We start from the raw sequence: 14,150 nt of genomic DNA on the forward strand, positions 1-14,150 counted from the left end.
ACCACTGTGGCCTTTAGAACCAGCTATTCAGATATATCTTTGAAAGCAGTAAGTTAAACATCTAGCTTTACACACAATCTGCAAGACTCTCAAGGTTAGCCTTCTTGTTCTATCCCCCAAATGTCTTGTTGCAGGATTTTAAAATTTTTAATTTTATTTTTGTTTTCATTGATGATGTTGCTTTAATTTATAGAGCATTAGCTGACATGGTCATATGTTCAAATTTTCTTTAAAAATTATTTATCTTATCTTGATTCATAACATTATTAAGGTACTTTCAGACTTTCCCTCAATGCCATCAAGGAAGAGGGAGTATGTGAGTATGTGTGTGTATGTATTGGGGTGGGAGGGAGAGAAGCAAAGAAAGAAACACAAGGGAAAGTGAGATTCCATAAACTTAAAACCAAAACCAATGTACAGAAAGGCATCTGATGTATTTTCTGAATAAGGCCTTGATCAGGGTAACCAATCCTCTTTGTAGCACATTCTACACTGCCCATAAATAAAGGAGTCTCTTTAAATTAACATTTCCAGTATCAATGAACAGTCCAGAAATCCTCATTTCAAGCGTTCGATGAGTCCCTGTGTGAGTCCAAGGTGCAGAAGCTGTGTTCGGGAGAGGTTGGCTAGGTTAGGGAAGGCTGCAAGCAGCTTCTCCCATGCCAGTTCCAGCAAGCTAGGTACCACCAGCCAGATCTTAAACAACGAGCCAGTCCGTTTGTTTTCGTGGATGTTCACCACTCCTCCATGAATGTACATGCAACCAGCCTATGAACAAATGGCAGTCAAAGAGGATAAATTCAAACGGGAGAGAAATAGATACTAAGACTAAAGAAAAAAATTCAAAGTAGGCTGAATTAAGATGAGGTGAAACAAAAAATTTCTCACTGATCCCAACATAGTGCAGCGATCACGACTGGTTTAAATAATGAATGAGATCATAAGGGGGAAACTATAGATTTTTTTTACTTCAACAAACATTAAGGTTACTATCCATTGTGCCCAATACTGGAAATAAAGAGATGAAAATCAAGGTCTTTGCATTAAAAAAACTAGTAGAATTCTCAATAACCTGGCATCATGGGGTAAATCTATTCTGCCCTCCCAGGAAACACCTTTGACAGCAGTCAGGGCCTGAATGCTGCATGTAGCACTTCTTTTACATTTACGCTGCTCTCTTACACTTGTATATGGTGTGCTCTCTCCCCGCTTCTCAGAGGAAGAGCTAGCTTTGGGAGAACGTTTTAAAAACACATCCTTAATCCAGAATCTGCTCATGTCAGAACCTTTTTTTCTTGATAATATTCCTAAAAAGATTTCCTTATCTGCAACTATGTAAGGAAGATATGAAAATAAAAACTTACTGGTGTAACAGCTGCACAGTGAAAATAAACGGGCTCTGGCATGGTAGCTGGGAGCTTTACCCATTGAAAAGTCTGCAGATTCAATTTCCAGATATCTCCCAGGATCACTTCTCCATTATAGCCCCCACAAATAAACACATCTATCAAACAAAAAGAGAAAGCCGAGATCACACAAAGAAAATGAGCCACAGCTCTAGCTCATGGCTAGTTGACCTGGGACCCGTTCAGATTTCCCCAAACCACAGAGGACTTCAGCTGGATGGGCCTCTCATGCTGCCGCCTTGTCCCTCGATGGACACTATGTTAGGATCTTTGCTAGGACAAAGGAAGCAAGCCTCTAAGGAGGCTTCATGTCTGGGTTCCGATACCTATAGGTGCCAGGCATAGAAAGAAGTAAAAAGGTCCAGGGAAAATAAACAAAAACAAGGTCCAGGGCACAAACAGGAGTGCACATGCTCTATAGGGGAGATGGCAATGGAGCCCCAGGTGATCAATACCATGCCAGACTTAAGGTCAGGTTTGCCTTAAAGAAAGCTAGCCTTGGATGGTGTGGCTCGGTTGGTGGGCATTAGCCCATGCACCAGGAAGTTGCCGGTTCGATTCCTTGTTAAGGGTGCATGCCCAGGTTGCAGACTCAATCCCCAGTGGGTCATGCAGGAGGCAGCCAATTGATGTTCACATCAATGTTTCTCTCTCTCTCCCTCTCCCTTCCTTGCTCTCTAAAAATCTATAAACTATTCTTTTTTTTAAAATGTATTTGTATTGATTTCAGAGAGGAAGGAAGAGGGAGAGAGAGATAGAAACATCCATGATGACAGAGACTCATTGATCGGCTGCCTCCTGCAAGTCCCCCACTGGGGATCGAGCCCATAACCTGGGTATGTGCCCTTGACCGGAATTGAACCTGGGACCTTTCAGTTCACAGGCCGACGCTCTATCCACTGAACCAAACCTGCTAGGGCATAAACTATTCTTTAAAGTAAATAAATAAAAGAGCAAAGCTTCTCAGCTAGATGAACTACATTCCTCCACTGGACACCTCATGTAATCATGCAAGAAATCTGGTATCACACATTGGGTTCCCAGGAAAGAAAAAAAAATCTGGATTTCTTTAAAAGTGAAGCATTTTGATTTTAAGTGTTAGTCAGTAATTCAAAAAATTTTAATACACACATGAGCCAAATAAAACACATCTGCAGACCACCAGTGTGTAAATTCTTCTTTTAAATAATGTCCTGGAAAGGATCGACACTTATCTGCACGTAGAGACAAATGTTCTCTATGTAGACATTTAACCTGAGGAGAAACATTTGTTGGGCTGTTCTGTTTGGGGGCACAAAAGAGGCTCTTCCAAGTTTTCTTCAGCCCAAAGAGGACAGTCTGAAGACCCATTTGATGTGTATGGTTATTTATGTCAGAGGGAAAAAAACCTTCCCAAATTCAAAGTTTTTCTTTGTTGTTGTTTTGTTTGTTTTTAGCTTTATAAATTCAGTTAGTTATAACTAATTAGACAACTTGTAGTAAAGGCTATGTGAGCCTTCAAATTAAATGTCCAGAACTAAGGCTGAATTTTGTTTGTACAGTGCCTGGTCTCAAAGAATCAAAATAATAGCTGTCATATTTCAAGTCTTGATTAAATTTAAGCCAGTACTTAAACAAACGATAAAATACACAGGAAACCATTTTGACTAGGATTCAAAAAAAGTACAGTTCCATTCTTAAGAGAGGCAAAGCTGAACAATGCCACTATCTATAAATCTTATCCAAAAAGCAGAAGCATAATAAAAAGAATCTCTGTACTAGAGACAGCAGCATAATCCCAGGAAAATCCAAACTAAGCTGCTGAAAGGATACAGGCTATCAAACTCAGTTATATACAACTTCCTCCCAAAAACACATTTAAGGTGCTATATCAAACTATAAAACAAGCTGTAAATTAAAAGACAGAAAGGTTATCCAAAGAGGAGTAATTTATCACACTTAGATAAAGTAGCTGCAGCTGCTCTCTGAAGCCACACAATGCCTTTGTTGTAATATGGCCCAGGAATAAGCTAACAGTTCTGTTTGGCATCAGACAGAGAACAAAATAAACTTTACGATATAATACTCCAGAAGGAGTTATTACAATTTTAATACAATGTTCACTGAGGTCTCTATTGTATGTCAAGATTATTAGTATTCCCCACCATAACTACCGACATCTGCTGAGGTGGGGTGCTGAAAATCAGGTGGTACAATAAAAGCTTATTTATCACCAAGTCTTGAGTTCTCTGATAACTGGAGGAACCCAAACATACGAGTTTACTTTATAAAAACTGCTGAGAGAAGCATAACTTTATGAATTTCCTTTTAAGTTGAAATTATAAGAAACAGACTGTTCACAAAGTTAGTGTCTTTTAAGGAGATATCATTAGGAAATAAGGCATTCTCAGTATATACAATTACAAAAACGGAACCAGAAAGTTAATTAGAATCCTTACCATTTTTTATTTGAACACAACTGTGGCATCTTCGGGCTGCAGGGAAACCTGCCAGACACATAAACACAGAAATTCCATTATTCACAGAAATAACATTGATACGACATAGTGATAGACATCCTCTGAGCAACTCACTTCAAACAGTCCCTGTGCTGCATTCAATAAGCACTGCCTAGCACTTCCAGTCCTCCCTTATTGCACACAAACATAAAGCCATTAGAAGTCTCATCAGAGTGGTACAATGTTAAGGTGCCAGGAAAACAAACTGGGGTGGCAGAGGTCAGGGTTACTAGTAGGTTTCCCAAGCCCTTTTACTCACAAACAGGTAGATAGATCTTGACTTAAGTACCTATTTCTTATCCCACCCATAATTCCTCACTTCCACAGAAATCAGCAATTCCCTTTAAAAGTCTCTGCTCAACTGCTGAAGAAGAATTGGGCTAAGGAATACAAGTAATTTCTAATAACAGTTCAACAGATATTTTACTTGTCATATAACTCAATAAAATTAATTTTTCCCTTCCAAAACAAGTAAAAGTATAAAATACATTTGTTAAAGATAAATGAGTCAATACTATAAATTTACCTATTTTTTCATGGGGTTTTGTTGCAATTTCCTCCCATGCATTTGTTTCAAGGTTGTATGCATGAATCTTGGAGAGAGAGAAAAAGAAGATACACAAACAGATAATTTTAGCCAGCCTAAAAACTGGATTTTAAACAACAGCCTGAACAAACATATATTCTTTTTTGAAAAGTCTTCTTTTCCTGTTTTTATCTGATTTGTTGCTAATTCTAAGACAAAACATTAACAGTTAAAAATTAAGCACATAGATTATCTCAATATTTAAAAAACACAGAAAATAATGAAGAAAAAAATTAGAATTTTGCAACTTCCACATTTTCTACAATGAGTATGTATGATTTTATAACAGAAAAAAGCAAGTGTTGGTAAGAAAGCACCAGAATGCAGTTTTAACCAAACTGGGAAAAGACCATTAAGATTCCAAAGCAGACCAGGAGCTCTGCATCCTACTCTAGATTTCCTCTGCATACATGCGTTTAGAAATGCCACAGGGATGGAAAAACTGAAAGCCCTTCAGAGCTCAGCTTTCTCAAGATAGTGATGCACAGCCCTACAAATGCCTGTTCTTTTTAGATACAGAGCACTGATGATGATAAGGATGTGACATTCTGAGAATGCTGGTTCCAATTCCAATTAGTTGCTCCATTCAAGCTACTATATCTTCCTTTTAGGCATTTTCCTCATCCAGCGTGAGAGGATAATTTTCATGAAGTGTATTCAATGTGTGATAATTCAGCTGTCAAATGGAGAGCATATTAGGGGCACGGAGCTCAACCTTACATGATAAAGAGCATGCAACATAAAATAGATGTTAATGAAGAACCTTTTCAAAACTTAAGATATCTACAGTAACAGAAGCATCTTGCTTAGCATAGCACATGCCTCCCCCTATACTTCTCCCTCTTTTTTCTCTCTCTTTTTTAAAAAAATATATACCTTGTTTAAGGAATAAGCTGTCCAGGAAGTACCACCTCCCAAGATGTAAATCCTCTGTCCATCATGTGCAATTTCATGTCTGTATCTAAAATATACAATAAAATATGTTTATAATTAAGTGAAAATGATCTACCTAAGATTTAGCCACTAGGCTTCTTACTGGATTATTATTTATAACTAGAGGCCCGGTGCACGAAATTTGTGCACGGAGGGGGGTTGTCCCTCAGCCCAGCCTGTACCCTCTCCAATCCAGGACTGCTGGCTCCCAACTGCTTGCCTGCCTGCCTTCCTGATTGCCCCTAATCGCTTCTGCCTGCCAGCCTGATCATCCCCTAACCACTCCGCTGCCAGCCTGTTTTCCCCCAACTTCCCTCCTCTGCCGGCCTGGTCACTCCTAACTGCCCTCTCCTGCAGGGCTGATCACCTCCAACTGCCCTCCCTTGCAGGCTTGGTCCCTCTCAACTGCCCTCCCTTGCAGGCTTGGTCCTTCTCAACTGCCCTCCCTTGCAGGCCGGGTGCCTCCCAACTGCCCTCTCCTGCTGGCCATCTGTGGTGGCCATCTTGTGTCCACATGGGGGCAGGATCTTTGACCACATGGGGGCAGCTATATTGTGTGTTGGAGTGATGGTCAATCTGCATATTTATTAGATAGGATAGAGGCCTGGTGCATGGGTGGGGGCCAGCTGGTTTGCCCTGAAGGGTGTCCTGGATCAGGGTGGGGTTCCCTTGGGGCGTGGGGTGGCCTGAGCGAGGGGCCTGTGGTGGTTTGCAGGCCGGCCACGCCCCCTGGCAACCCAAGCAGAGGCCCTGGTATCTGGAATTTATTTTCCTTCTACAATTGAAACTTTGTAGCCTGGAGTGGAGCCAAGCCTGGGGCTCCCTCCGCGGCCGGCAGCCATTTGTGTTGGGGTTATAATTGAAACTTTGTTGCCTTAAGCGGGTGAGCCCAGCCAGGGTGTTCGGAAAGCTTTGCTTCCCCACTTGCCGGCGGCAACCCTGGCCTGCTCTCTCAAGCTCCATTCTGCCGCCATTTGTTTGAATTTGTTTACCTTCTATAATTGAAACTTTGTAGCTTGAGTGGAGGCTTAGGCCTGGCAAGGGCAGGCAGAAAGCTTGGCTTCCTCTGTTACCTAGGAAACCTTGCTCTCTGTGGCTGTAGCCATCTTGGTTTGGGTTAATTTGCATACTCGCTCTGATTGGATGGTGGGCGTGTCTTATGGGCGTGTCTTGTGGGTGTGTCGGAGGTATGGTCAATTTGCATATTTGTCTATTATTAGATAGGATAACAAATTATTAGAAATAACCTAAGTGTTTAATAATGTGAATTGGTTAAATAAATTATAAAATATACATAAAATAGATTAGTATGCAACCAGTAAGAATGTTGGCATAGAGAATAATTAATATGTTGAGAAGTTGTATTTGTGTCACTAACTGAGGGGGAAAAAGAGTTATATAAGAGCAGATAGGCTATAATTCCATTAAAAATTTATAGATAATTGCAGGCTCTCTCTGGAGCATGCCCATGCCTTCCTTTCTTCTCTTTCCTGGCACCTTCACATTGTACTCCTCTGATGAGACTTCTAATGGCTTTGTGTTAGTGTGCAATAAGGGAGAACTGGAAGGGCTAGGCAATGTTCGTTGAATGCATCTTTACTTTCCTCTCCTAAATGCTAAGGGTTCCCATGAGACTTGCAACCAGGGGAGCAATGAGCAGCGCCAGCTCATCCCAGGCTAACCCTGAACCTGTCTCCAAGGCTGCCTTTTCTCTGACGTTTCAGGGAGCTAACAGCAGCCCCGCCATGGCCCACTTCTTTCCTCTACCATTTCTGGAGAGCCAAAGCGGAGCACTGCCTAGGCTCTCTCCTGTTGCTTCTTGTGCCCCAAGCCCTGTGTCCCCAGTTTTAATAAATGTACTCTCAAAATAAATAAATTATAGATACATAAATATGCAAGGAAAATTATTATAAGGTTACATCCAAAATATTAACCCTGGTTATCTCTGAGTTTAGATTTTGTTTTTTATTTTCTTCATCTTGCTTATTTGTATTTTCTATAATCTTTTTGTGATAACTTTGCATAAGGAAGGAAGCTATTATAGAGATTTAAAAAGAGATCTGCCTACATTTAATTAGAAACTCTAGACCATGGGCTTTCAAACTAAAATACTTATTTAACAGATACAAAGATACCAGGAAAATTATGCTATAGAGAACTGTGAGTATAATGTGAAATGCCTATCACTTTTATCCAAGCAGCCTAGCTACCAGCTGAAATAATTTATAATATGTCCATAAAATAATTCAAGAAGGCAACCATATTAAAATGTTTTGAAAACTTCATCTATTTCCTCCTTTCCATGAAGGAAATAAGTGCTGATAAAATAAATTACATCAAAATTATTCCAGTAACAGTCCATTTCCCAAGTCCTCTCATGGTAAGTTATGCAAGTCAGCCCACTACTATACTAAAATAAAAATAAATTCTTTCTTACCATCTGTATACCATTTTGCTTAAAGACAACAAAGAAACCTTAGATTAGTTTAAACAAAATAATTAAAAAATTATTTACCATACCTTTGATTTTAAACTAGAGGGCAAAAGATCATTCTAAGAGGGCAAAAGATCATTCTAAGTTTTCCAGTGAGTTTAACTCTAAGAAGCAGCAACCACTATTAGGGAAAAAAAGTGAAAGATCTAGGGTCTACTAGAAGGCAACCAGAGTGAATCATGTGCTGTCTGAGTGTTTAACAGAGAACTTGAAGAACCCTCCACCCCTTCCTTCTCTCTCCCTTCTTCTCTCCCTCCATACCTCCCTTCCTCCTTCTCACCCATCCAATCAATTTTCATTGAATACCACTATAGGTATGGCACTAAGCACTATACTGGTGATACAGCTGTGAGCAAATGAGCCAAAGAATCAAAATATGCAAATTAAGATGGGAAATAAAAAAATAACTAGAAAGTAATTGTTTTACCTGTGATATGACATTTAGTTACAATGCTACCATTGGTTTCTTCTTCAAAGTGTTACTATCTTCCTAATGCAGGAAAAGTGAAGTATAAGAGAAAATAACATGGAAAAAAATTCTAGAGTTCAGAGGGAAATATCACTCCCTTACCAGGAGACCCTTCTTTAATGATGAATTGGGATGTAACAACCAGTTAGCTATCTTAACCAGGCCAAAGGATTTTCTTGAAACCATATTACCAATATGTGGAAAAAAGTCAAATCTTAGGAAGAAAGAATAAATGTGCTTTAATCTTAGAACCTTACCTCTCTTCTGGTAGGTCACAGGATAGGTTGTTTGGTTTCAGTTGTGTCCACTCTCTGGTATTAAGATCTAATTTGTGCAGGTCTGTGCTGTAAATATAGCCAGTTGTCCCTCCAAAGACATAAAGGGAGCCATTGATGATAGCCATGGCCTGGAAAACAAGGAAAGGTGAAGAAGACTGACTCGTTAGCACTTGATTAAAGAATATAAACTTATTAAATACCTCCAAATCAGGTTTTATAAAATTCTCTTGTATTTTTTAAAAATATTTTTATTGATTTCAGAGAGAGGAAGGAAGAGGAAGAGAGAGATAGAAACATCAATGATGAGAGAGAATCATGGACTGGCTGCCTCCTGCACGCCCCTTACTAGGGATTGAGCCCGAAACCTGGGCATGTGCTCTGACTGGGAACCGAACTGTGACCTCCTGGTTCATAGTTTAACACTGAATCACTGAGCAACACCAGCCGGGCCTCTTGTATTTTTTAACCTTCTAAAACACAAGACACTTAATGAACTAAAGATTTTAGAGAACACAGAGATTATTTTTATTTTTATTTTGAGAGAGAGAGAGAGGAAGGGAGAAGATATGGGTAAAAGAGGGAGAAACATCGATGTGAGAGCAAGACATTGATCAGCTGCCTCCCACCGTGGAGCCCGAAACCCAGGCATCGTGGGAATCGAACAGGCAACCTTTCAGTGCATGGGAGCCACACTAAGCCACACTAGCCAACTGAGCCACACTGGCCAGGGCACAGAGATTGTTTTTAGAAGGTAAAGTTTACTCAACTGGAAAGCCAGTTTCACCTAGATAGGCAAGGGGGTCAGATGATCATAAGGGCTTCTAGCCAACCAAAGAATTTATAGATCATGGACGTGAGCATTTTCATTGAAAACTGCTTCTCACCCAGCCAGCATGGGTCAGTAGTTGAGTGTCAACCTATGAACCAGGAGGTCACAGTTCAATTCCCAGTCAGGGCACATGCCTGGGTTGCAGGCTCAATCCCCAATGTGGGGCATGCAGGAGGCAGCTGATCAATGATTCTCTCTCATCTTTGATGTTTCTATCTATCTCTCCCTCTCCTTTCCTCTCTGAAATCAATAAAAAATATATTTAAAAAAGAAAAAGAAAACTGTTTCTCTTCCTAAGCAATTTGAAGAAAAATGCTCTCAAGCAGGAGCAGAAATGAAAATAAGTCACCAGAATTCCTTAGGTAAGATCTAGAGTTGACAGTCCCCAAAACTTGACATTTTCCACCAGACTTTCTTCTTCCAAGTAAGTTTGGCTATTTTTATTATCATTTCTTAAGAGTTTAAATGCTTCCTGTTGTGAAATATAGGGTTATCCAGTATGTGACTCTACACATAGCCAGAAGGTATTTATCAGTACTGATGCCAGCCAGTCAAGTAAGTAAGAAACAAAGATTGGTTATTTTAAGCTTAGCCATTATTCTCAAAGGGTCTCTGATGTATGGTGAGTTGCACTCTAACTTTTTGGACATAACTTTTCAAACCTAGGTTTAAAGCACTGGAACCTAACTGGAAACTAATCTCTTCATAATCTGTGTTTTAGCTCAGATCTTAACCAAGTGCAGGGATCACATACTCTGCTACTTAGGTCAAAAAGCTCTTCAAAGAATCCTATCACTCTAAGGATGACAAGACCTAGACCATATGGAGCCCAATCTCTTGTTGGGGGTGGGAGAGAAGGTGGGGTGGGGTCCTGACATTTAAGAAACTTCCATACAGGTCTACATCATAATCCTAAATTGGATTTGAAATAAAGAGGGGGGAAGGAGAGAAGGCAAGATCCCAGATTTACAAATTACAATTTCACATCAGAACTGAAAAAACAAATATTAACTAGAGTAAATTTACTCTCCATTTAAACAACTGGTAGTACCCTGGCCATGTAGCTCAGTGGTTGGAGTGTTGGCCCATGTACTGAAGGGTCTTAGGTTCCATTACTGGTCAAGAGTATGTACCTGGGTTGCAAATTTAATCCCCAGCCCTAGTCCCTGGTCAGGGTGCGTGTGGGAGGCAACCAATCAATGTGTCTCACATCGATGTTTCTCTCTCTCTCCCCTTCCCTACCTCCCCTTCCACTTGCTCTAAAAATTAATGGGAAAAATATCTGCAGGTGAGGATTAACAAAAAAACAAACAAACAAAAATTGGTAGTAATATAAAGATTCTGACATTGTTTGTTCCCAGAACTAGAAAAATCCAAACAAATATATCCACCATGACCAGCCATAGATTGGTACCTGTCCATATATACGACTGGGTTTCTTCCCCCGACAGCTGAGTAAAGCCCATCTCTTATACTTCACATTACAGACGTGGACATCATTTCCATTGCTCTCACCAAACGGGATGCCGGTACCTCCAAACACTAACAGGTTGTTTCCATGCAGCACAACTGGGGAAGAAGAAGCACAAATTCCGTTTATGTACTGGGTACTTAAAATGTATTCCCATACAAACCCAGAATACCTGAGAAACTCAAAAATGTCTGCTTAAATGCTCTCAGAAGATAGCTCAACCCACTGACATCTAACTACTACAAAGTTCTGCAAAAAAGAGATCTAATTCATGCTATATGGAATATATCATATAACAATATGGAATGATATGAACTACAGTACACCACTACCGCTCAAGACAGTTCAAGTGTACAACGAAGCAGAGGAAAAAGAAGTATCATCTTTGTCCTAGCAAAGACCCAGTGGGATTCAGAATGAAGGGGTAAAAGAATCACTCTGTTTTTGCCAGGGGAAGAACTGCTGCTGATAACTCTGGTGTTCTTCTCGGTATCACTTCTATTTCACACACACACACACACACACACACACACACACACACACACACACACACACTCTCTTTCCTTCTCTGATGGCAAATACTCCCAAAATAGTGCTACCATATTATTTCAATGGCATTTTACCAATCTTTCAATAGATATAGTGTAAGAGTCAACAGCATGGGCTCTGGAGCCATCAAAAAGCTAGGTTTAAATTCCTTTGTGACCCCAGGAAAGTTACTTATCTCTCTAAATTAAATCTTAGAGGTAGGAACTATTATCTTCTCCATTTTTATAGATAATGAAACAGAAGTGGTAGTGGTTTAAATCACTTGTTGAAGGTTTCCTAAAAAAGAACCTTGCCAAATTAGTATTTAATCCCAGGCAGTTGGCTCCAGAGCCTGCATTCTTAGCCACTACCCAGAGTGCCTCGCTAAAGCCTCAGCTTCCTCATTTGTACAATGGCAATATATCCAGTACCTGCAGTAGGGATGTTATGAAAATTAAATTGATACCATGTGTGAACTATCCATGAACAGGGTTTAATCATATTACAGTGTTACTATAAATTATTAACAAAGAACAAGTGACATTGAACAGGACCTCTCAGACATTTCATGAAGTCAAAAGTTCAGAACTGCTTGCACTCACGTGACATAGATGCCAATTCCCGGGGCATGTACCCATCTGTGCCCATCTGGTGCCATACTCCTGTAGCAAAATGATACCGCCAAAGTTCCCTGAAGAGAGGATAGTCTTCATTATCTGGCCCTCCTGATTCATCATAATCTGGGTTATAACCTCCAAATACATATAGATTGGTATTATCTGCCACACAACGATGTCCACTTCGTGCAGGTGGAGGTCTGTGGCCTAGGAAAGAGGAGGACAGTTTTCCACAGATGGCCCAGCAGATTAAAAGCATAGACAAAATTTGGTAACAATCTTTTTAGTTTTAAAAGGGGATCAGGGAAGATTTATAACATGGATGTACTTTTCATTTGCTTGGGTTATTTTATACATTCCCACACACTAAAGATTTTAGGGAGCTGGTCTCCATTTCTATTTCATATGACTACTTTCAGATTTTGATAACTGTAAAAAGATTTTTCCCAAGGGAGGCAAAATAGCATTATAAACTCAAGAAAATGGCTGATAGCTTGAAATTTTCAAGAAAAGGAAGAGAAGGGGTTTAATAATCCAAAAGCTTAAAGGATAAATTTTCTTATTTCCTTAGAGGAGAAAAAAGCACAGGCTAACTAAATTTAACTGAAAATATTAGAAAACTACATAAATATAATCACAAATGTGAATGAGTCATGTATAAATAAAAATACACACACATAAAACCTATTATTTTTCCACAATATATAATAATTCACTTAAAAAGAAAACTCGTTTTTCAAAGAGTTACAGCAAAATGTAGAATTTAAATACTCCAGATATTCTGTCAGTTAACAAAAAAATATCCTTATATTTATCTAAAAGAGCTCTTAGAGAGAGCTCCACACTAAGAAAAGCTATTTCTACAATTATATTTGAAAGCTTTCTGAAGTTTAAATTATGTCAACCATAATTTCACTAAAAATGATTTTGGGATTATTTTAGAGGAAAAAAAATCCCAAAACTTGACATTATTTCTAATATCCTTATAATTTTTATACCAGACTACACAAACCCTTACATAGCTATAGAACCAAATATGCTTAAATATATATTGGATGGTAAGAAACTACTATAGTTGACTGTTAACCCTAAAGACTTATCTACTTTCACAGATTAGGAGTAAATACTAAATGATGTTAATTAATGTTTAGGACAATGCTGGATACCTAATAAGCATCTGTTATATAAATAAACATTTATTACCAACCTAACATAAGCCTTATATATTTATTTTAAAATTATAATTCCACTTCCTAGGGTATGCTTTTAAACAAGAACTGAAAAAAATTGTACAGATCTAGAGAAACCAGAAAACAAACAAACCACAAAGTGTTGAATCACTCAAGACCAAACTATCCATCCTGAGTCTTTAATGGTTCCTTACTGCTCAAAGTCCTCAACCAGCAATTTAGAGCCTTTCACGACCTAGTCTTGTCCTGAGCTCTGACACGCCTGCTTGTTTAAGTTTGTCTCTCTGCTTGGGAAACTGAGTCCTTCCTTTAGACCTTGACCTGGTCTGCCTACCCTTCAATGCCTAGTTGTGGAAATACCTCCAAGTCCAGCCCATACTGCTCTTCCTCATCAAAAAACAAACAAGCCCTAGGGCCCTTATAGTTCAGTACCTTAGTACTCAAATATTAGGGTTTACAGGTACAATTAATAAGATTATTATACCATAATTATGTAAATACATGACTATATATAATATTAGGCAAACTATAATCAGAAAATTTACTCATGAGCTGTGATTTACTTCAAGTAAAGAACTCAATTTCTCATTTTAGGAATCCTGAAACACAGAAAGTGTGGTGTGAAAGAAAGAGCAAGGGCTCCTACAAATGTCTAGATTTGAACCCAGGTTCTTTCTGTTACCTTGAGCAAGTCACTGGCCCTCACTGACTCTGTTTCCTCATCACAGATGTATTATACCGGACTCTTTCTTTCACAATTATGTCTTTGAGATTCATCCATGTTGCTGGGGGTAAAGGTCACTGTTAATTTCCATTGCCAAATAATATTTCCTTGTATAAATATATACCAC

At 39.1% G+C, this 14,150-nt stretch overlaps 1 protein-coding gene across 3 annotated transcripts in view; it reads right to left on the reverse strand.

The window, feature by feature from the left end:
• Positions 1-415: 415 nt before the first annotated feature.
• Positions 416-14,150, reverse strand: part of KLHDC10 (kelch domain containing 10) — a 49,648-nt gene continuing 35,913 nt past the window's right edge. For all 3 annotated transcript variants that reach the window (XM_079786434.1, XM_079786432.1, XM_079786433.1), the window contains 8 exons: positions 12,095-12,316; positions 10,908-11,062; positions 8,644-8,792; positions 5,367-5,451; positions 4,431-4,497; positions 3,845-3,892; positions 1,365-1,504; positions 416-768 (listed from right to left, as the gene is read on the reverse strand). In XM_079786434.1, the coding sequence (XP_079642560.1) occupies positions 559-768; positions 1,365-1,504; positions 3,845-3,892; positions 4,431-4,497; positions 5,367-5,451; positions 8,644-8,792; positions 10,908-11,062; positions 12,095-12,316 (1,076 nt within the window). In that variant the 3' untranslated portion in view covers positions 416-558. The remainder of the gene's footprint in view (positions 769-1,364; positions 1,505-3,844; positions 3,893-4,430; positions 4,498-5,366; positions 5,452-8,643; positions 8,793-10,907; positions 11,063-12,094; positions 12,317-14,150) is intronic.

Source organism: Cnephaeus nilssonii (assembly GCF_951640355.1).
Source record: "Cnephaeus nilssonii genome assembly, chromosome: 12".
NCBI lineage: Eukaryota > Metazoa > Chordata > Mammalia > Chiroptera > Vespertilionidae > Cnephaeus > Cnephaeus nilssonii.